The sequence below is a fragment of the Parasteatoda tepidariorum genome, chromosome X2, assembly GCF_043381705.1.
Source record: "Parasteatoda tepidariorum isolate YZ-2023 chromosome X2, CAS_Ptep_4.0, whole genome shotgun sequence".
NCBI lineage: Eukaryota > Metazoa > Arthropoda > Arachnida > Araneae > Theridiidae > Parasteatoda > Parasteatoda tepidariorum.
Genome location: NC_092215.1, coordinates 49,812,884 through 49,838,238, shown reverse-complemented (window position 1 = coordinate 49,838,238; position 25,355 = coordinate 49,812,884). Strand labels below are relative to the sequence as shown.

Here is a 25,355-nt window from a genome sequence, read left to right as displayed (position 1 = left end):
TTGTTTAATTATTCATTAATTCATTTACGTGCATTTAATAATTTCAATAACCACAGTTCTTATTATACTTTCTTTTTTCGTAATCAGTTCAGATTTGTTAGCACTTCGGCACTTTGAATTCCACTCCTAAATTTTAGTAATGTCTTATATTACTCTTTTGAAGAAAAAAAATATTTTCAGGAATTTTGTTTTACCAATTTACCAGTACTTACTTAACACTTGGTATCAATAATCTTTCATAAAATTTATCTAAACATTGAAACATATAATTGGTACCTTGAACAATAATACGGTGTAACTTTAGTGCTAATTAAAGCTCTAAATTGAACCATAAGATGTTTTTGGAAACTTATAATACTATATTTTGAAACTTATATTTTGAATAATAAGAATCTTAGAAGGTTTTAATTTGTATTTGTATTTAATTTGTATGTCTGCAATCAGTACTACGGTATCAAGCAAAATAAATGACATTATAGCTCAACACAATTCAAGATTTCTCTCAATGTTTAAAAAATATTATTAATGAAAAATGCGACTTAATATTTAATGAATTATTAAAAAATATCATAAATATATTAATAATATTCCTCAATGCCATCTTATTTTATCAAACAACTAAAGAAATAACATTATTGTAGCATAAATGATCAATTTATCTGCAGTATTTGATTAAAAATGTTCCTTTATTCTTGTATTTTTAAACAGTTAAAATGATAAATTTGTTTATTAACAGTAATTTTTCCTTAAATTGTTTAAAAAAAAGTACGTTATAATATTTATTTAATTTTTTTACTATCCCTGAAGTAAAAAGAAACTTAAATTGGAAACACAAAATTATTCACAAATGGAAACTTAACAGAACTCATTGTATAGCTCTTTTTAGATATAAAATGCAAAGTAAAGCAAAAACAATTTAAAAATTCAATGTAAATCAAACAAAAATATAAACTTGTTAAAGTCAAACACATACCTATAGCATTATTTAAAATAACCCTCATGCATATGAGGTTATGTTCATATAGATCTTTGACTACCCACAACTTTTACAATCCACAATTTTGCTAAATCTTTACAATTTACACTCCAAAAAACTTTGTAGCAATTGCGATTTATGCGAGGATCGATCCTCGACTCCGCTGAGATCAGCCGAGTAAATGGATTCGGCGTGCTGCAGAATAGAAAGTCCTGTGGTCGGTCGGTGAGCATAACCATGGGTTCAAGGATCTGGGAAAAATATCCTTCCCCTTCAAATTGATGTCTAAATTGAGGAAGTTACCCACGAATAAGTGGTGCTCCAAACTATCAGTGGGATTTCAAGATGTACTTTCAACCTTGCGATGCTTTCTTGTGAAACGAAAGGCGCATCTTCCTGACTTAATTCACAAAAGGCCAATGACTTTCGAGCTGATATTATCCAAGTGTCATCAGAAACAACAACGAAAACACTTATTTTGCTTGTTTTTTTTTCCTAAGGAGTGTCGATACAAACATTTGGATAAACCCGTAAAATTGGGTCGACTGCTCAAGAACGGTTATAAAATACAAGCATTTGAGGGATTAGCTTTACAAAAAGATTTACTGAATACTCTCAAATAATTAGACCTCGTTTAAATACATATCTGTGTAAAATATTTGTAAAGCACAAACATATTTAAGCTACTATTTTCTATCACTTAAAGTTAAAAATGTAGAAAGGACAAATAATGATTTAAAGTATTAAAGTTCTAAAGTTTCAGAAATAATCCAGGCATTCTGTTAAAGTGATTGACATAAAGGACTGTTTCTCTTCTTTCATACTATTAAAGTACAGAAAATTTATCTTTTAAAAGTCAATATATTTAAACCAACAACATCTAAGTCACTCAATTATAACTTTTATTTGTTTCAAAACTTTAAAAGAACTGGGCTGCATTTGTTTTAAAAATCTGAAGGGGGAAAAAATCCTTGCAAAAATATTTATTAATTTCCTGCAGTTTTTATTTTTATCGTTATACTTCTTAATGAAATTGCTGTTATAAAACGAATTATCAAACTCATTATCACATCGAAAAACGAATTATCAGATTTTTGATAAACTCAACATAAATTTGCTTTTGTCTTCAGATTCTTTTGATTGGTTACAAATATTTCAATTGATATTTTTATTGGGCACCGTTTAAAATTCTATGACGTAATAAAGAGTTTTTAAACCTATGTAGACTTTAAATTTTCCTTTTAAAGGTGAAAGGGAACACAATCATTTTATTACATCCTATTTAAGTTTTTAAAAAAAAAATCTAAATTTGAGTTTTACACTCAAACAATCAAATAAAGTTGAATAAATAAATAAATAAGTGAATATCTAAGCGAGAATTTCAATCATTTTTAAATTAAACACTGATAATATTTCATAATAATTAGATATATAAAAATTGTAGATAGCATTAGAAGGCAATATTAATCAATCTAAATTTAGCAAACAATATAAATCAATATTAGACATCAAATAAGTTTATATTTTGAATCAAAACTTGAGTTACTGGATGTAAAATAGAATAGAATCACATTAGCAAACGAGTAAAATGAATTTTCCATTTCACGAAGTTCACTTAGAAAAAATATAAATGTAGTATAATTCTTGAATATTTGAAGTTTAACAAATGACTTCTGGAAATTCAAAAACTACACAAATTTCAAAAAGTAAATGGAAAAAGGAGAATTAATTACTCAAACCTGCCTAAAGGTAAAGAATGTGACAGATTCAAAATTAAAACATGCACCTCATTTTTGAAATTATAATTATAAAATTATAATTATTTTTGAAATTATATAATTTGAATATTTCTTTATAAGTATGCAGCATTTTTAAAAATCCTAAAAATATCTGCTCCATCAGTTTATCTTTTAAAAGTAATTTCCATCACTTATAATATTGAATAGAGAAGCGTCATTAATTATTCTGTTCCCATTATATATTTGACCATTGTTGTCGAATATTAATCTTTCGATGCGATAATGTTAAATTTAATTGTATAGGATGTTATGCTATATATTTCCGTAAGTCAATCTTTGACTAAAATTAATCTAATGATAAAGACTAATATATCTAGCTTCACGTTCCTATATTAGCTATCAATATTCAGTGTTAAAAAATTGAATTCAAATGCAAGAAACAATTTCAGTTAATAGCCATTAAGGTACCAGATGGCACAATTTTGAAATTTTTAATTAAAATTTTTTTACTTGGATTTACTTATGCATTATGCACTAAAACAGATATGAATACAAAAAAATGTGAAAAAAACTAAGTTACTTGGTAAATTGTCAAACATTTACCATTTACATTAAAAAGTAACATTTAAAACTAGTCAAAAAAGACATAAATTCGACCTCTTTTCAAAATAACATAGCTTTATTCAAATTCGTTATATTTTTTAAAATTATTTTTACTTTATAATACTCATAAATACTCATGTTTAGGATTAGACCATGCATTAGACATAATATTAATATTTAGATATTTCAAAGCAAATATCGAAATTTATTTGGTAAAAAAGGTCAAAAATTGCAGTTAGTTATTTTTATTTTAGCTCTAAAAGGTAAAATAATAATTTTATTCAACTTGTCCGTAGTCTATTCCGTAGACATATGTATAGAAAACATTCTTGAAAAATTTCAAATTTGAACTAAAAAAATTTAAAGCATTACATATAAATTAAGGAAAATAACAAAAAAAAGGTTTTGTAGAAAAGGACAAAAAAGGCACAATTATCAATGCAATGACCAAAATAAATTATTTAAATCGTCGTAACTTATCTTTGATTTGACGTATAAACAAAACTGGAACTGTTTTAAAAGAAAGAAATTTCATAGTTTTACATAACATAAAATAACAGAAAAATGTGTTTAGTTGGGTACCTTAAATTACGCATCTAATTTATGGTCAAATATTCAACTATTTATCATTGTTTTTTTAACTAATCAAAATTAAAAACAATTTTTCTTCTATTCTACAAAAACGAGTAAATAATAATTGGAAATTTAATTTGACAATCAGTTCTTCAAATTTGGATTCGATCAGCATAAATGTTTAACGCTTTTTGCTACTCTTTTGCTAAATATGCGACCACAGATTAATAACATGAAATTGTTTTCATAAAGTGTCATCAAACGAAACTCTTATGATTTTTTATATCATCACTCTGCAACGAAAATGCTTAGGAAATAGTAAAAACTATTACTTCTCGTTTATTGATCTCCATTTTCAAAGTAATGGAAAATCATTTGTTTGAACGTTTTACAAATCTTGAGATTCTTCCCTTCTTTCTAATAAAAATTTATTAAATGCAAGAGTATGTACCTCATCGTTTATTTTAATGCGGTTATTATTTCTAGAGTACAGCTGCTCTTAAGTGGTACTTCAGTTAAATTGGCATTCAATTAATTTTTCTGCGATACTTTCACCAAGTTTTTGAATTATGTACTTTAATTGTTTTGAAAGATCTAAAAAATTTTTAAATACGTTCAAATTATGGGAGGAAATCATGTAAAAAAAAAACTGAACTTCTTGAAAAAAAAATTTTTTTAAATCTTAAGATATTTTGTGTTAAATTGATAATTAGTTAACCATTATGAAATAAAAAAAAACTTCATAAACCAATACCGATTGAATAATGTTTCACTCACTAATTAATATTTCTGAACAATAATAGATTTTACCTGCAGTATTTTTTCAATTTGAATTCATTTCAGTCTATGTCGCATTTTTTAGCCTCTAAAGTGCATCCAGATGGATATTATTTCAATAATTTGATGAAATGTTTTGTTTTTAAGTCAATTTCAACAAATTTGATTAATTTTCATTTAAAGAAGCGTTGGTAACAAAATTATTAAGTAAAAAGTATCGAATCTAATACTAAAATATTCCTGCAACAGCCAATTGTTAGCCAAGGGGCACATGGAAGTAAAAGTTCGCAATTAAGTTTTCACGATCAAAAATGACTATGTAAGGAAAGCCAAGCAATTGTGTCACCGGTCAAACGGTGTAGAGCATGTCACGTTGGTTTCCTTCCTTCCATAATTCTAAACCACAACCAGCCAGAGGACTTAGAATGCACTTTGCTGCTTATAAACGCCGGTTGTTCGGTTGACTGCGTGGATCGAACTTAGGACCCTCAGCTATCACGACCTAACGGAGTGATTGATGGTTTTAATAACTGTCCCGCCGCAGCGCCGGCCTCAAAGACATGCACAAAGCATTATTCTGAGCCACTATCATATATCACTGTACATATATTAACACAAATAATTCATTTAGAAATGTGATATGGGACACGAATCATTACCTTAAATCTATGCAAAGGCATCTCAAAATTTATAAACAATAAATTATACACTTAAATTAAACGACAAGAATATTATTTTGAAATGTACAGATCGTCTCAATTTGAACTTTTTCTATGTGATCCATGCTCGCACATTTCCGATATAAAGGAACGCTGGGGGAAAGTAATACATCTTCAATATTGATTCCATACAAGTCATAGCTTTTATGTAACGAGGAATTCTTCCTCCACTTTGCTTGGAATCAAATAATAAGATTCTAAAATGAGTAAAATATTTTTTTCCTTGAAAATCATTCAAAAATTAAGCGCAACTTATGCATTTATACAAGTTTTTTTTTCAGATACCCAGAGGTAAAAAAGCATCTTGAATATTTATTTCCATATAAGTTGTAACTTTTATGTAATTATAAATGTTTTCGTAACTTGTTTAAAACCAAACAAAGAGTCTTTACGTATAAAACTAAAATTAATAGCAATTTCGCATTTTTACCTTTTCTTTCGTACTTAGGAAAATAATGCATCCTCAATATTAATGCATACTCAATAATTAAAGTTGAAAGATTTTTAAAATGCTGGATTATTTCACATCTTATTTGGAATCAGAAAATAAGATTTCAAAATGTATGAAATATATAATACTTTAAATATGAAACTTATAAGCGCAGTTTCTGCATTGTTTGTAACTTTCTGTTCAACTATTTCTGCTGTAAGCTTCAAAAGTAGAGTGTCCCACCTATAGAAAACCTTCCTACAGCCAATTCACCAAGTTACTACGCAAGCTAATTTTATAATTATTTAAGTAAATTATAATTTTGATATATTGCTGTCAGCAATTTATCAGGAATTGCTTCATGCTTCCTGCATTTTTTTTAAATTTAAACCATTCCATTACGTTTATGCCATTTTTGCAATTTACTCAACCTTAAAACTTAGGTATTGCCTTGATAGCGTCTGTTTTTGTGTTTAAAATACTACCGAATTGCATTAACTGTCATAGATTTTTCCAGCCTTGGTTTTGACAACTGACACGTTGATGTAAGCTTTACTTTGCAGTATGGATGGTAGTTACAAGCAGCTGCTTCATCCCATTAACGTTTATGCTATTAAGCCATTTCATTAACGTTTATGCCATTTTTGTAACTTACTCAACCTAAAAACTTAGGTATTGCCTTGATAGCTTCTGCTTCTGTGTTTAAAATACAACCGAATTGCATTAACTGCCAGAGCTTTTTCCAGCATTGTTTTTGACAACTGACACGTTGAAGTAAGCTTGCAAATATGTTGATGTAAGCTTTACTTTGCAGTATGGATGGTAGTTGCAAGCAGCTGCTTCATCCCATTAACGTTTATGCCATTAAACCATTCCATTAACGTTTATGCTTTTTCTGCTACTTACTCAGCCTAAAAACTTAGGAATTGCCTTGATAGCCTCTGCTTCTGTATTTGAAATACTACCGAATTGCATTAACTGCCAGAGCTTTTTCCAGCATTGTTTTTGACAACTGACACGTTGAAGTAAGTTTACAAATATGTTGATGTAAGCTTTACTTTGCAGTATGGATGGTAGTTGCAAGCAGCTGCTTCATCCCATTAAAGTTTATGCCATTAAACCATTCCATTAACGTTTATGCTTTTTCTGCAACTTACTCAACCTAAAAACTTAGGTATTGCCTTGGTAGCTCCTGCTTCTGTGTTTAAAATACAACCGAATTGCATTAACTGCCAGAGCTTTTTCCAGCATTGTGTTTGACAACTGACACGTTGAAGTAAGCTTGCAAATATGTTGATGTAAGCTTTACTTTGCAGTATGGATGGTAGTTGCAAGCAGCTGCTTCATCCCATTAACGTTCATGCCATTAAACCATTTCATTAACGTTTATGCTATTTTTGCAACTTACTCAACCTAAAAACGTAGGTATTGCCTTGATAGCCTCTGCTTCTGTATTTAAAATACTACCGAATTGCATTAACTGCCAGAGCTTTTTCCAGCATTGCTTTTGATAGCTGACACGTTGAGGTAAGCTTACAAATATGTTTATGTAAGCTTTACTTTGCAGTATGGATGGTAGTTACATGCAGCTGCTCTGGTCTCTATTTGGCGTCATTCCTATCAAAGATCTTGACCAAATGGGTTACCATATGTTTACGAAACGAACTGGGCACTTACTTCTTGGAGCTTACATGGTGACAGCTATGACAGTCATGATTAACATGCTCATTGCTATGATGAGTCGATCTTTTGAAGACATTGAGGTACTTGTAATAGTTTGTGATGGATTTTAAACAGTTTTCCAGTAAGTGTGTCCTATTTTTTTTTCAAAAGCTATTAGCCTGTAAGCTTTAATTATTGGAAAAGATTCTGGTAAAATAACCATTCTGTATGGTAATGATATTTCTGGTAAAAAAAAAGCTTAAATCTGGCTAATAAGACAAAAATATACGGATTTTAAACCATTCATTTGGCGTGTTTTCCGTTCATATGAAAATGGTTTATCGGAAAACCTGGTATTCAAAATTATAATTATTTTCTCCACACATTCAGCTAAAAATATAAACAGATATGGTATGAAAACCATTTAACCGAATAAATGGTTTTTATAGCATCCCTTAAAGACTCATTTCGAAATTACAAAATTTTACTATATTTACCAAATTTGAACCTAGATTATAAAACAATATTTTATTGTTACTTTTACCAAAATCATTACCAAAGCACTTTACACAGTAGGTAATTTTACGCAAAGCAGTAAAAATTACCATGCATTTTGGTGTTCCTGGAGAAACACAGTAAAATTTACCATATTCTGATAGTTTGGACCATACTTTTTTCCTATGTGCTTAAAGATCTTTTACATAACGTGCTATGATTAAAAAAGCTTTGTTAACTGATACCAGAATTGTTTTTCAAATACTTCTAGTGTCTTTTGAATTGGATCTGGACAACTTATTGGAAAACCTTATATTTTAACCAATATTCTAATTAATACCTAAATGTCCAAGAGAACAATACTTAACAAGCAATACTGCTCATTAGGTGGACATGGTACCGACTAATGAGTCTCTTTGTTTCGGGTAGACTTTATCTGTCTCTTATTTTCTACTCACTCAAATCTATATCTATTAATCTATTACTCGAAAGAGACGCCAATTGGCAGCGTAAATGAGTTTAGTTTTCGTATATCTTGCTAATTTTTTTCCTACTAGTCTTTTCAAAATATGTTTGCTTTGTTTGGAACATTTGTTTATATAGAATTTTCGTAAATATAAGATTTATATAACCCCATTCTGAAGTATGGTTTTTATAAATAATTATACGAAGAAAGCAGTTTTGGTTTAAAAAAAACGTAATTCTGGTTAATAAAACCAAAACATACGGTATTTGAACCATTCATTTAGTAATTTTTTCCGTTCATATGGTAATTGTTTACCGGAAATTATGGTATTCAAAATTATAGTTCTTATTGCCACATTTTTAATACAAAATACAAAACTCTTAAGTAAATTCAACCGAATAAATGGGTTTTATGTCATGCTCTAAGTTATCACGATAAAAATACTACATTTTACCACATTTACCATATTTTATTGCATATTATAAAACCATATTTTATTACTAATTTTACCAAAATCATTACTAAAGATCTTCGGTAAAATTTATTGAGCTCTTTAGTGTTCTCATATAGCCAAAAAAAACAGTAAATTTTACCGTATTCTGGTAGTTTAGACTAAAACAATTTTTCCCGTGTAATTTTAAATACAATTCCGTTCAAAATGTGAGCTTTACAATTATCTAATAAAGTTTAAATAAAGTAGCTTGTTTGATTATAATACATAAATTAACACCCTATAAAGGTTGCAGTTATCTTGAACAATATCATGGTACAAAAAAAAATATTCTCCAATACTATTAATAGTGTTTAAATATAATAAGAAATATTAAGGGTTGGATTTGTTATGCAAGAAAAATTATTGGATTTGTTATTTAATATAAGAAATATTAAGGGTTGGATTTGTTATGCAAGAAAATAAAATCACCTATAAAAGTCTTTATAATAAAATTAATGACCACATATTCTTAATTCTGAAAAGTTTTGTTAACGATATCCATAAAATAATAATAAAATACGGCATTCAACTCAAAATCAATACAGCCCTTTCACGTTATTGAAGCTTGGCGTGATTAACGAGCTATAGTGGTTTTCACTGATTCAGTGCTGTGTAGAGAATAGCTATAGATTCGTGCCGGAGTTAATAGAATACAGTAATTTGCTGAATACCTAATTTAACTTAAGTGTATAGCCTTAAACTCATTTCATTAATGTATTATAATTTCAATGAAGTGTATAATTCGGATTTTCCCTTTTTTAACTCCCATCAAGATCTTACACTTCATCATAGATTGGGTTTTTATTATAAATAGTTTAAATCAACGCAAATCCTTGGGATAAAATAATAAATAATTTATATTGCTAATGGTTTACACTGAGAAAAAATTATGGTCAAAACTACTAGAATATGGTGCTACTGGCTCTATGGAAATACTAAAAGGCTCTGGCAAGGATTTTGCTAAAATTAACAATTAAATATTGTTTATAATGTGTGATAAAACTTGATAAATATGGTAAATTATGGTAATTTCATCGCGATACATTAGAGTATGGCATAAATACCATTATTTGGTTACAATTGCTTTTCAGTTTTGCATTTGTTACTAAATGCATTTTAATGAGAACTACAATTTTGAAAACCAGAATTTCCGGTAATCCTTTAACATAGCGAATTGTAAAATTATAGTTTATTTCAGCAGAAATGCGTTTATCAGATAAGTATTTCTATTTTGCCATAATTTATATTTCCGTGTAGAGTTATAATAAATTTAGAATCATCCTTTTGTTTAAATTATTATTGTGCCTGATTTAATAAACTTGACCGATTTTAATAAGGATTGGTCCAAATGAAATTAATAAATATTAATATCCAATTTGAGATTTTTAAAGAGCTTGCACTTATAATTGATTTTAAGGCGTATAACTTTTTTATTTAGGAATATTTATTACTATTTTATTTAAAAATGAGCTCTATCATAACTTTCGCAAATGCATATTTTAATAATATGATACGATGTAAAGAAAAGTGATTATTTCAAAGCTCTGAAAAAAATTATGATAAAACAACTGACAGCAGTCTGTTTCTCCAATTGAGCGTAAAAGTTTATGGTAAAGAACATTTTTTACCTTTCTAGAACATTCTTTACCTTCATCTAGTATGGTTAAAAAACCATGATTACAATATTTTTCGTTTTTTTAACCATTTACAACTAGCATGATTTTAAAACCGTAAAAAAATGCAACTGGATATTGGAGATAGTTTAACAGGTGTATAGTGCTGCCATCTATGAGTAAATGAGAGAATACTTTTCTAATAGACCTGATTCACAAATTAGAGTGTGCAGGTCACTGGAAACTCTTCATGTGTTGAAGGGAAAGGAAGAATTATTGCGGTGTCACCGCTGGGACTTGAAATCCCGCTCTGCCACAGGGCTAANCTTTGCTTGCGATCTCCGAGATCTGTGGACACAGTGACGACATGAGGAGGGAAATCGTAGCTTCAGCTCTAAGAGCGGAGTGAACTAGCCCTTCTATTCTCTTTAGCCCTAGCTCTGCCAGCCATGAGATCACCATATTAGCCCTTTCGGCTACAAAATATAGCCATCTGAAAAAGAAAAAGTAGCTTCATTAGATGGTCCTGGTTGATGCTATAAAATCCTGGTCGTTTGACCGTTTTAAGTGAAAGCAGTTAATAAACAGTTTTTCTCACAATTAACAGTTCGAATACCATTTTATTTGCGGTAATTTGACTGTTTTGTTCTAGTATGGTATAAAGACAATTAATTAAATTGTTATTTAACCTATTTTTTCCTAGAAATTTCTAACGATGTTCAACCTTTATACTGTAAATATCATAAACGGAGTTTATTATCTATCATCATGCATGTTTTTCCCAGTGATTAACACTGACTAAAGAAACTTTGCAGAAGTGTAAAAAAGTTTTTCTATTGTGCTACTTTTTACAATGAGTAACATGAAGAGAAAACCATGTGCAAAGTGCATAAAAGTTGTTCTGCCATGCAACGAAAGTTCTATCTTGTCAAGTTGACCACCTTTGTAAGTTGACTATCTGTCTAAATTGATCGTTGTTTAAAGTGCCAAATTTATCCTTCATGATAAAAAGGAGAAAATTCTTTTAAATCAGATCTTTTGTTTGCCATGTGGGGTCCAGTTTTTGACCAATCCAAAAGTCCAATTTTTTCAGCAATATAATTGAATGCTATTCTAAACCGATTTTTACCTATTTATTACTATTTTTACCTTTATAGCTTTGAAGCATCTAGTATAGTTAAAAACTATAAATACAATATTATACAACTAACTTTGAACCATTTTCCCTAGCATGGTTTCAAAATGATCGAAATACTAGATATAGGAAAAACTAGACGCTTTGCGTTTAGGCAGCTTTATGGTACTGCCTCATTCGTAAATGAGAGTATCTATTCTAATAGTCCAGGGTCACAAATTTGGTAGTGTAGGTCACTGGAAATTCTTCATGTGCTGAAGGGAATGGAAGAGATATTGAGGTGTCAACTCGCTAGATCGAACCCCCGTTCTGTCGTTCAGATTAGTGCTCTCCGCTGAAATATGTATCCTGCTCCAAGAAACTTAGTAGCTTCATTAGGTAGCCTAGTTCGTGCAATAAACTCCTGGTTGCTTAACCGCATTAGGTGAAAGCAGTTAATAAATGCTTTTTTGCTCTTAACAGTTTGAATATCATCTTGCTTATAATTTTTCGACTTTTTCGTATAAACATGGTAAAATAACACTTAATTAAATTGTTATTTAATAACTTTCCCGAAAAATTTTTTAACAGTGCACCTGAGTCACGTTTCTAATTCTATATTCTTGTACAACATTTGTAAGTTATGAAAAAATGAAAAATCAAAATCGAAAAGTTAAGTTTAAATTTTTCTCGTAGAAAACTCGAAAGATTCTTTTAGCTTTGACCTCATAAAACAACAGCTTTGGGCATAACTTACATGAGAAAATATTTTTTTCTCCCTTTTTTAAGAAGGCAAATCAAGTTTTATTTTTACAATTAGTTTCCGCAATCACTTTTTACATAAATGCGTTTTTTGGCAGCACATTGAAGCACCAAATCATCTTTCTTCTTTTAAATGTACATTCTACGGTGAAATAAAACAAAAACAAAAAAATTGATGCCATTTTAAAGGTAGAAGTAGTAAACAATAAAAAATGGCAAAAGTTTAATAAATAAATAAAAAACAAATTAAAAAAGTGGCATTTTCATGACTTAATTTAGCTATATATTAGTATATTTAATGAAATTAACTTAAAAATTCAACTAAAAATCACTTTATTTTATACATTTTATATTATGAACAAAACTCAACAAAACTTTAAAACCAATTATTTCAATTTTACATTTTCTTATTTATTACATAATGTTTATACACTGTAAAAAGCTCCAGATCAAATTACGATAAAAAGTACCAGCGCTCTTTACCGTAAAATACTTTTTACCGGAACATATGTTACAGAACAAAAACATCTGATATACATTAACTTCTGCTGTAATAATTACAGTAAAATCACTGAATTACTCTAATTAAATAAATATTGCAGTTAAAATTACGATTAAAATGAATTTTACGGATAATGTGTTGGTATTTCACAACATAATTTGACCCAGAATTTTTTACAGTGTACGACACAAATGTATATTCAATTTGTTTAACTCTTCATTCTATTCTTAATACCGTTTCATTGTTTACTAATTACAAAAGTAGTACATTTTCAAAATGGTTCTATTTTCATCAATAAGAAGCAAAAATAAAATACGCAAAAATTTTTGAACTTTACCAATTTTACAAACCTTTACAATTCGGCTTTCATTTTGTCGAGATGTCTAACAAGATGTACTGAGAGAGAATTGAATATTTATTAAATTTTACTAATAACTTAATTACAACAATCGAAGAAACAAAATACAGTAACATATTACGAATGAAGAGTAATTGAAAGTAAAATGTCAGTGCAATGTATAAGTAATATCCACTTACATTTTCTTCATTGATTAAGTTATATCATCGATTATTAAGTTTTATTTTAAGTTCCGGAACATGTTTAACTGATACATCGTAACTTTCACCATAATAATTACTCTAAAATCACTGATTCACTCTAATTAAAGAAATTTGACAACAAAAATTACGGTATAATATTTTATAGTAAAAATGGATTCTATGGTAAAGTGGATTTTGGGAAGATGCACTCAATATTCCAGTGCTTTATATAGAATTTGATCTGGAATTTTTTACAGTGTACGTAGCAAATATATATTCAATTTGTTCAATTTTTAATCTATTTTCAAAACCATTTTAGTTTTCCTGATTAACATAAGTAGGGAATTTTAAAATAGCTTTATTTTCATCAATCAAGTAAAAATAAGGAATATAAAATTACATTTTAGCAATTTACTTCACAAATAAGGATTTATTTTGTCGAGATGTCCTATAAAAAGTGCTAAGATATAATTAAATATTTATTAATTTATACAAATAAATCCTTTACAACAATCGAAGAAACAAAATTGAGTAAAAGTTTACGAATGAAGAGTAATTGTAAGTAAAAGGTCGGCGCAATGTCGAAAATAACATTCATTTATATTTTCTTCATTGATTTTCAAATTACATCCAAAAGTTCTGCTGATGAATATCGCCCATTTATATGTTTCTCATCGTCCATGCAAGAAAAGTTTGTAAGCAGCTGAAGTTAACTGATATAATCAAGGGCTGGCTTTAATTAGACAGCTTTTGCTTCACTTTATTTCATTAATCAGAAGTACCGGCACTTAGGGTGCCGTTACTTTTTACTCTAAAATCCATTTTACCGGAACAAGTTATGGAGCAAAAATTCTGATGTATCGTAAATTTCACCGTAATAATTACCCTAAAACTACTGAATCATTCTAATTAAGTAAATATTACGATATAATATTTTATGGTAAAAATGGATTTTACAGATGATGCTTTCAAATCACTAGTACCTTATACCGTAATTTGATTCGGAAATTCTTACAGTCCGCGATACAAATATATATTCAACTTGTTTAACTTTTTATTCTGTTCTTAAGACAATTTTTTTCTGATAAAATAGTGAATTTACAATATCAATCATTAATCAAAAGTAACGGCACTTGCGGTGCCGGTACTTTTTACCCTAAAGTCCATTTTACCGGAACAAGGTATGGAGCAAACATTCTAAAGCATCGTAAATTTTACCGTATTAATTACCATAAAACTACTGAATCATTCTAATTAAATAACTATTACGATATAATATTTTATGGTAAAAATGAATTTTACGGATGATGCTTTCAAATCACTAGTACTTAATACCGTAATTTGATTCGGAAATTCTTACAGTCCACGACACAAATATATATTCAACTTGTTTAACTTTTTATTCTGTTCTTAAGACAATTTTTTTCTGATAAAATAGTGAATTTACAATATCAATCATTAATCAAAAGTAACGGCACTTGCGGTGCCGGTACTTTTTACCCTAAAGTCCATTTTACCGGAACAAGGTATGGAGCAAACATTCTGAAGCATCGTAAATTTTACCGTATTAATTACCATAAAACTACTGAATCATTCTAATTAAATAACTATTACGATATAATATTTTATGGTAAAAATGGATTTTACGGATGATGCTTTCAAATCACTAGTACTTTATACCGTAATTTGATTCGGAAATTCTTACAGTCCACGACACAAATATATATTCAACTTGTTTAACTTTTTATTCTATTCTTAAGACCATTTTTTCTGATAAAATAGTGAATTTACAATATGGTTATATTTCATCATTTATGAGCAAAAATAAAATACACAAAATACCTTTGGTATTTAACCAATTTACAATCAATTATTTAATCAATTCAGCATTCATTTTGTCGAGATGTCCTATTAAATGTGTTGAGAGAAAATTAAATATTTATGAAATTGCACAAGTTAATCAATTATATCAATCAAATAAACAAAGTTCAATAAAAGTTTACGAATGAAGAGTAATTTAAAGTAAAAGGTCAATGCAATGTCAAAAGTAGAATTCATTTATATTTGCTTCATTGATTTACAAGTTATATCCGAAAATTCAACTGATGAATATCTCCCATTAGTATGTTTCTCATCAACTATTCAAGAAAAGTTAGTAAGCAGCTGCAGTTAACTGAAATAATCAAGGTCTGGCTTTAATTAGACAGCTTTTGCTCCCTTTTCCTCCATTATTCATGCACATATTAATCATTTCACTTGTTTTTGAATATTTCTAAATTTAATTATTATCATCGCACCTGAGGTAATTTATTTAGTTATTTACAACTTTGAAAGTTCAAGAATTTATATTTTATTTTAAAATACTAAAACATAGGAACTAGAAAAGGAGATAACTTAATTAACGAAATAATAAATGATTCGTTTTGAACTAGAAAATTAGATTGCTTAAAAGTATTGAAAATAGTAATTGGATTCTAGTTTTCTTTTAAAATATTATAAGTTATATTTTGTGCTTTGATTTACTTCCAATTATAATTTATGTACTACATTTTTTTTTTCGGTATACCAGTTCATAATAAGTAATAAGCATTTTATTTTCATTTATTGAAATTTCTCTTAACAAAATGTTCTATATCTTCTACTTTCAGTACACTTCAGATAGAATTACTAGAATAGTTTTAAGTATAAAAGTATAAAAGATCTAGAATTTTGATGGTTTTCAACATAAGTTTCAATAGAATTACTTAATGTTTTTATATCAGATGAACGTTTTTAATTCTTCAGTTAATAAAACGCCTAATCAAAATGAAAACTTTTCTTTTAAAAAATAAGAACACATTTTATCTGAAAACTTAGGTAAATTCTTGCAATCCTAAAAATTATCGTTTAATCCTAAAAATTATTAAAAAAGATTAAAAAAAAGATGATAAAATTTTGCAAATAGTAAATCCGTTATCATTCAAAGCCTTTAGTTTTAATTTTATTTAATTAAAACAACGAAATCAATTTTCTTTAAATAAAAGAAAATAAATAAATAAGTAAAAAAGAACTAAAGAAAGTACTCCTAGTTTAAAGAAAAATGAAGTTAAAACCGATAAAAAATTGATTCAGATTGACTCTTAATTTAGCATCAAAAACAAAGTAATAATGATAATAATTGTTAAATTTCGAATTATGGTTTTACGTTATTTTATTACTTTGCGTTTTTTGTTAGTTTTGTTATGAATTTTAACTTTTATTACAAATTACTAAAATTTTATAAATTTTGTAAAATTAAATTATATGAATAAATTATATCTCATATCTTAATTAGCTAATCTAATTTAAATGTTATTCCATATTGCATTAAGAAATATTCCATTAATTGTTTTTTAAAAATAAAAATTTTAAAAAATTGTTGTATCTTGATCTTCATATTAAAAATATTTTTTACAGTTTTTACTTTCTGTTCTTCGTTTTTCAAGTGAAAATTTTAGTATTTTGCAAATTTCAAAAAGACCAAAAACTATGATTTTTAAATTTTATTAACCATGATAAAATGTATGAGTTATGTCCTTACGTTAAAAGTTTTCAATATCTAAGTAGAATTAAAAACTTTCAAGAACTGCTTAACGTTTATGCTGCTGCCATCTATAATGCAAAGTAGCAACTACAAACTGATATATTCTTTGTTAGTTTGATAGAAAGGCATTATTTTATTTTTGTAACAGAATTCATTTTTGTAACAGAATTGATTTTTGTAACAGAATTGGAAATTAGCTCAATTTTACATCTAATAGAGTGAAAAGCTATATTTACTAAAGTTATCATTGAAATATTGCACTCAAAATGGTAAAAAAAAATAAGGAATCACGAATATTACTCAAAATTGGTAAAGTTATTTTTAACTCATTATCGGGTCTAAAAGTAACTTTTTTTCAAATTCAGCAAACTTAAACACACTACTTATATAAGCTGAAAGCATTTTTTGTTATTTTATCAAAAATTAATACACAAATTGATTTAAAAGAATGATATAAAAATGCTTTTATTTTTTTTTTTTACTTCGAAAATTTTGTTTAAAAGTGCTCTCAAAAGTATAGCTACTTCATTTTACAACCTCAAATGATGTCATGAGAAAATTTAGTTTGAATTTAAAATTTAGTTTTGAAAAGGGAAATTTATAATTACTATTGCATTCATTACTATGATTTTTGCACTGCCACAAAGTTTACCTTTTATTTATGAAAAACTAAAATTCGATTCGTTTTGATAAACTTGCCCACATTGTATTCTATGGAGGAAAGAAATATATAATTCTAAAATAAATTAAAAATAAATAATGATTTTTATTCTAAAAGAATAAATTAATAAAAACAAAAATGAAACATAATCATTTAAATAACTAGAAGTAAATAGCGAAAGGTTTACTTGTTAAACGTAGCTTGTGCTTATAAAATATTATAGAAAAAAGTACATACTTTCACTTATACTTCGTTATTTTTTCCAGTTTGTACTTTTACTTGTTTTTTCGTTACTTTTTTAGGGAAAATATACAAATATTTGTAATGAAAATGTCGAAGGAAATTGACTTATATTTCAAAACATTTTAAACTAAAAAATTTATAATTTGTTCCTTAAGTATACTTTGAAATTTTGATTTCCCGCAAATGTACCTTAAAATCGTTACTTTTTTTTGTACTTGTACTTTTACTCGTTACATTCTAAAAGTAACGTTCCCGTGTGTGCCCATAACATACAGTTTAATACCTATATTTTAAATTTTTACACGTTTACTTTCCTTAATAAATTATTTTTTGACGTGAAATTGTTTTTTTCATATTCTTACCTTAAACGAATTTCATGACCAATTTATGGTTTATTTTATAACTATTTTTTCTTTTAGGACATTTTACTTAAAATTTTCAAAATCAAATCGTATTTAATGAGTGATATAGATAGTGAAAACGTGGAAAATTATAGGAAAAAAATATCAAATTTAATATATGGTTTGAACATTTGTTTAAATTTTATCAAAATTATTTAAATTTTGTATACCTTTCAAAGTGATGTTTTTGTTTTAAAGAAATTATTAAAAGTTTTATTAGATATTTTTAGAGAATTTAGAGAGTATATCACATTCCACTAAGCGGAAATATTCGTTAAACAAATAGGTGCTATAGCAGTTTAGAATTTTCTACTAATGATTCAGAAATTTTTCTATTAATTAATTTACTTTTTTTTCTACTATATCTTTTTCATTTTATAAATTTTTATTTTTTTTTATATTTTACTCCGAATAGTTTACGGTAATAAAACCAGTCTATGATAATATAAAGATATCAGCTTAAATTGTACGATGATTAAAAGTTTTAATTAAACCCTCTTTTTATCTATATTTTATTTCATACTAATAGTTTAAAAGAAAGAAAGGAAGCGCGTGCCTTAAATTGTTATCTTATCGAAGTGAAAAATTTCTTGAAAATTTATCTATTTATAAACTTGTAGAGCTGTATTAGTAAAACCACTTTCGCAATAGTATACTCCTGACAAAACACATTTGTATCTAATAATTTTACTTCTATCGTTAAACAAAAGTAGTAGGTTTAATATACATAAAAGTGAATGTCCAACATACATTATTTTATGACGAAAAAATATTTTTAGTACTTAATTGCTTACCACAAAGAAAATATACAAAAGAAAAATTATAATTATGCATTTACAAATAAAATTTAACTGAATAAAAAAGAGAAGATTATAATTATATATATTCAAAATGGTAATAAATGCTTATAATTATATAGAAAATCGATAATAATTATATATTTACAAATAGATAATCGAAATTTATAATTGCATAAATAAGGCAATACTTTAAATTGATTGAAAATTGATTTAATTGAAAGTAGAATAATAAAAGTTTACAATTATTTAGAAAATAGTGAGGCAGCTTAGTAACAAAATAGTGCAATCCAAAATTGTGTTCATATCACGTACTACAGTTTCATCATTGGTAGTGCATTATATTCATGTACTACAGTTTTATCATTGGTAGTACATGATATGAACATGTTAAGATACTGAGGCACTTGATATTCCATCTCTACAGTTTAGACAGAAGGGAAAGAAGAGGATGAAAGGGAAATAGACTTCAATATTATTGTCTAGACAAATGAGGTCATTATATACAACACAGGGTTGCGTAAACGTTGTGGCAAACTTCTATGGAAGTTAGAATGCATCATCAGGACTAAAAATGTCAACATACGCCACGAGGGGCGTTTCCTTTTCACGAACTGTTATTTCCCGTGCTCCTCAACAGGTTATAATAGGGAAACGTACTTAGCCACATACTACAACATTTCTGGGCATGGGTTCCTATACAATTTTAAACCAGATGTCATAACTCCCCTAGAAGGTCGCAACATTTACGTGATCCCATATTATATATTAGGGGGACCGGAAAGTAATATCGTTTCGGCGCATCAAATTTTCGTTAGTCTTAAAAACCAAATCATTTTTTTCGATCCATTTCCATTCATTTTTGATCCGGCATTGAAAGGTTGCTGCTAACGAGGGTGATTTATTGATTGAAAATAAAATCTTGATAACAAATACCAAATGCACCGAAACGACACTACTTTCCGGTTCCCGTAATTTTTAAGCTTGAACATTTCGACAAAAAAATAGACTAAAAATGTCATTTAAAAAATCTATTGCTTTAGGAGAAAATCAGAATTCCCGGTCCCGATAATATAACATTTTTGAACTTGTACATTTCGACAAGAAGTAGACTAAAAATATCATTTAAAAAAATCTATTGCTTTAGGAGAAAAACAGATTTCCCGGTCCTAGTAATATTATATTTCTAAACTTTAACATTTCGACAAAAAATAGACTAAAAATGTCGTTTAAAGAATCTATCGCTTCAGGAGAAAATTAGATTTCCCGGTCCCCGTAATATAACATTTTTAAACTTGAACATTTCGACAAAAAATAGACAAAAAATGTTGTTTAAAAAAATCTATTGCTTTAGGAGAAAATCAAAATTCCCGGTCCCTGTAATATAAAATTTTTAAACTTGATAATTTCGATAAAAAAAGATTAAAAATGTCGCTTAAAAACATCTATTGCTTTAGAAGAAAATCACAATTCCCGGTCCCCGTAATATAACATTTTTAAACTTGAACGTTTCGACAAAAAATAGACTAAAAATGTCATTTAAAAAAATCTATTGCTTTTGGAGAAAATCAGATTTCCCGGTCTCCGTAATATAATATTTTTAAACTTGAACATTTCGACAAAAAATAGATTAAAAATGTCATTTAAAAAAAATCTATTGCTTTAGGAGAAAATCAGATTACCCGGTCTCCGTAATATAATATTTTTAAACTTGAACATTTTGACAAAAAATAGACTAAAAATGTCATTTAAAAAAATCTATTGCTTTAGGAGAAAATCAGATTTTCGATTTGAAATCCCACACCCATATTAGGCAAAATCAATTATTTGTATAAATGCAACAAAGAATTTCTTCCTCAATGTAATTGAAGGCAGCTTGTTGAGTTATTATCAAACTCTTTCTTCAAGAGCGTTCAGGAATTATTTATCTCTTAACTACTTCTTATTTTGTCTTTTCATTCAACTCACCATTGAAAAATAATTTCGCATGAAAAAAAAACGTTACAAATATAATTTTACTACGAAGTCTCGTAGCTGATAGAGAGTTATTTCATCGCAGGATTGGAAACACATTCGCAACTTTGTTCTGGTCATTATTTGGAATAAGTTCACCCAAAAGTACAGATTTAGTGGAAGATGACTTCTTTATTGAAACTGTTGGACAAGGTCTATTCATGTCATATCACGTGACTGCAATTGTTGTTCTTATAAACATGCTCATTGCTATGATGACTAAATCTTTCCAAGTGATTGAGGTAGGGTTTTTTTTTTCTCAAAATAAAGTTCAGCTCTTTTTTTTAATTAGGCTGTGCTTAGTTATTTCTTTTTTTATGTATTTTTATGCATGATTCGTGCATGGTTTATAAAATTCTGAAAGTGAAACAGATGATTCTTAACAATTTTGTTTTGATATCACCCGCTGCATGCGTTTTGAAATTTTCCAAATATATTGAAAAAAATTTTAAATATGTAATTAAATTGATTCTTTTTATTGAATATGCATTAAAACTTGCATTTTGCATGCTTTGGCATTTAATGTATCTAATCATCAATGTATATAAATTACATTATCATTTTCAAAATGAATATTGTACGCATACTGAACTATATTTCATTTATATACTAAAGCTCGTTATACTATTATTTATCAATTCGCATAAATTAATTCTCATTGCTATGCAGGTTTCATATTTTTAATTTCTGAAATTTCAGGGTTATAGAGTCATTCTTAAATTAAAATAAATTCTAATGGTAGGTGTGTAGTGTATCTACCACTACAAAAATATAATTCCAGTTCACTAGTGTGTAAGACATGGTAACTCGATTCTATGCTGGGGTACCTTTTCATAGATGAAGGTTGACATTGTCGGTAACTCCTCTCCCCACATTAGTGATCCGGACGTGATGTGAACATGCCTACCTTGACAGAAATTCCCACTTCGATCTGAAAACGCCTACTTCGATTGATGGTTCGCATTGAACAGTTGACTTGCTACTTGTGACTGCGACATTATCCACCTCCTCACGCTGTTGCTACTCAGTCCCGATCGCACACAACGTCAGCCTGTATACACTCGACTGCTAATGGCAATACAGGAGCGGCCACAATCGTGAACTTAATACAGCTTTCACGATCAGCACTAAAAGTACGGTGATCTTAAAACAAATCTCCCGTCTTCTCACAAAACAGCAATGAATCAACTAGTGGTATCCCGTACATCAAATTCTATCACACATAAAAGTCTGGTGGGGGAGTACTGTAGTGTATCTACCACTACAAAAATACAATTCCAATTCACTAGTATATAAGACATTAAGTACATAAGACTCGATTCTATGTTGGGGTACCTTTTCATAGATGAAGGTTGACATTGTCGATAACTCCTCTCCAAACAGTAGGGAATTTGAACGCTAAGAAAACAACAATATAAAAACAAAATCATCAATATATAATAATGCAGTGACATTACGTGAGTGGTACCCCGAACTATCTGGGTTTTAAAAATAATGATCAAATCGGGTCAGCTAAAGTGAACATCTAACGTCGAACATCCGTGTTAGAAGGTGTCGCTTTATATTGCTAATCTTTACTGGAATATCTTTAATTATTTTATTAGTTTTTCTAGTTTGCTGTTCTATATTTAACGTCATTTTTGACACATTTTAATGAATATTTATGAATAACGGTCCACGGTCAAGTTACTTATTTTGTTATATTTTTTATAAAAATATCTAGTTTTGTTTTCACCTGATTTTGCAGACAACCACCATTTCCAAGTGATAATCTTTTTTATCTAAAACCTAACTTTTGACAATTTAACCACTAGATTGGGTCTTATATTGCCAAAAAAGAACACATTCAGGGTTTCAACACTATGGATATACTGGCGTACCATTACTTTAACTTCATTTAGCGTAGTTAGTTTGTTTGACACTTGTATCAACATTAGGATCGATAGCCTGATTTTCGAACTGCATGTAAATTGGAAAATCTAGCATGTTTGGCATGACTTTTTGGTACTTTTTTTTAATCTTGAATGTTTAAAATACTGTTTAAATATTTCTACAATTTTTGAATTGTTAGGATCATGCAGATAGAGAATGGAAGTTTGCTCGATCTAAATTATGGATGGGATATTTCGATGACGGATCAACCTTACCTCCTCCATTTAACCTTATCATTTCTCCTAAAGCTGTTTGCTATTTCCTCATGGGAACAAAACGTCTTTTTTGCCAGCTGTGCCCGCTTTTTACTAACATCTGCCGGAAACAAAACTTCGATCGAAGTCAAATCAAAGTAAGTGTTTTTATTTCTCTAGTGTTTTCTTTTATTTACCCATCTCACTTTGATTTTGTTTGAAAAAGGATGTAAGTTTACAGCAAAAGGATTTTTTTTTAATTTTTAACTGTTCAGATGAAAAATATCTCATTAAACAGTTCGCTCATGGGCTGTAATAGTGGCACAACTCAAAAAACACGCGTTTTGAACTAAGAACAAGTGTAAATATGAAAATACACATTCTTTTCCGCAGCAATGCTAGCACACTCATTATTCAACTTGAAGGTTAATCTTCGATTAAGCAAACTAAAGCATTTTTTATGCATTTTGCTTAGTAACGAAAACTTTAAACCCGCTTATCTCAAAACATGATTTTTTTAGTTGTGCCGCTATTGCAGCCCATGAGCTAGTTGTAAGAAATTACTCTATTTAGATATAGGATGACTGCTGCAGTTAAGAAAATTTTAAGCACACAATTAAAAATCTGCTGTAGTCCACGAGAAACTAATTATTATACACGGAGAAAAAAATTCTGGCAAAATTATCTCACTGTATGATAAAGACATTTCTAGTAAAAAAACACAATTCTGGTTAATAAAACCAAAATATATGATATATAGGTAATTCATTTAGTAATTTTCCAGTTCACATGGTAACGGTTTCCCGGATTTACTGGTTTTTAAATTATAGTTCTTTATACCACACCTTTAGTAAAAAATCGAAAACCGAAAAGTAAATTTAACCACATAAATGCTTTTTGCAACAAGCTCAAAGGCATCATGATGAAATTACCAAATTTATCACATTTACCGAATTTTATCACACCAAAATCGTTGCCAAATTGTTTCGATAAAAATTACCGAGCTTTTTGGTGTTCCTATAGAGTCAGAAAAATAGTTAAATTACCATATTCTACTATTTAATTTTGAACATATTTTTTTCTTATGTAAAGGAAACAATACAAGGTCATTAAGGTTAATAACTACAGTCATTAAGGTCAATGATTAAGGTCATTGTATAGAATACATCTAAAGAGAGTGTAGTATAATTAGACATTATAACTCTGGGCATATGTTTGCTACAATAAAGTTTAGGCATGACTTTTTTTTTCTTATTTCAGCTTAAATAATATCTAATTATTTTGATTAGACTTGATATTTCTCAGGAAGAAGTAACGCGTCTTGTGATGCAGATTTTTAAATTGCACAGATTTAGTTTATTTCATTAAAATTATTGTTTATACATTATAGATATTTTATGATAAATAATTATATCCTCATGCTTTTAAAAAGCTACGTTTAGAGATATATCTGATTTTTTATTCACTAATTAGTATGCACTGATTTTAACAAGATTGAAGGTTAAAGCTATCAGTAGCCTTCGTGCAAAGTGACCTATTATATATATATATATATATGTACAAAAATAAAATCATGAGAGTCACTTTTCTTTCTAACACAGCATGATTCAAATTTTGACAACTAATTTTTATGTTTTTACCAAAAGCTTTAAATTAAAAAGTCATACAGAACTTTTGATTATATGAATAATTCATTAAAATGTGCATATTTACACAAGAGTGTTTGGCAGATCGTGAATTTAAAGCAAAAAAGCAATTAGGATAAGATGAGAAGTCGACTTTTTCAATTTTTTACATGAACGCAGTTTCGTGTCTTCGAATAATGCCAAAATTCTTCAGTAGATAATAAGTCATTACTAATTCAAAACCTGATAAACCTTTTACTATACTTATTCAACATTTGCCTGATATTTCAAACTTTTCATTAGTTTCCAAGCAAACAAGAGTTTTTTTCACAACAGACGAATTAATTTATTTAAACTATCCAAACTACTTTAACTTTCACAACTAGTCAAATAATTTCAAAAAAATAATTCCTAATTAAGTGTGTAGTTTAAAATAATACAGTTTCGAATTTAAAAACAGTTT

General features: G+C 28.2%; 1 protein-coding gene across 1 annotated transcript in view; it reads left to right on the top strand.

Annotated features, from left to right (window-relative positions):
• LOC107437390 (transient-receptor-potential-like protein) overlaps positions 1–25,355 on the top strand; it is a 264,329-nt gene that overhangs the window by 225,554 nt on the left and 13,420 nt on the right. The window contains exons 8-9 of the mRNA XM_071188199.1: positions 21,188–21,383; positions 23,213–23,425. Of these exons, the coding sequence (XP_071044300.1) occupies positions 21,188–21,383; positions 23,213–23,425 (409 nt within the window). The remainder of the gene's footprint in view (positions 1–21,187; positions 21,384–23,212; positions 23,426–25,355) is intronic.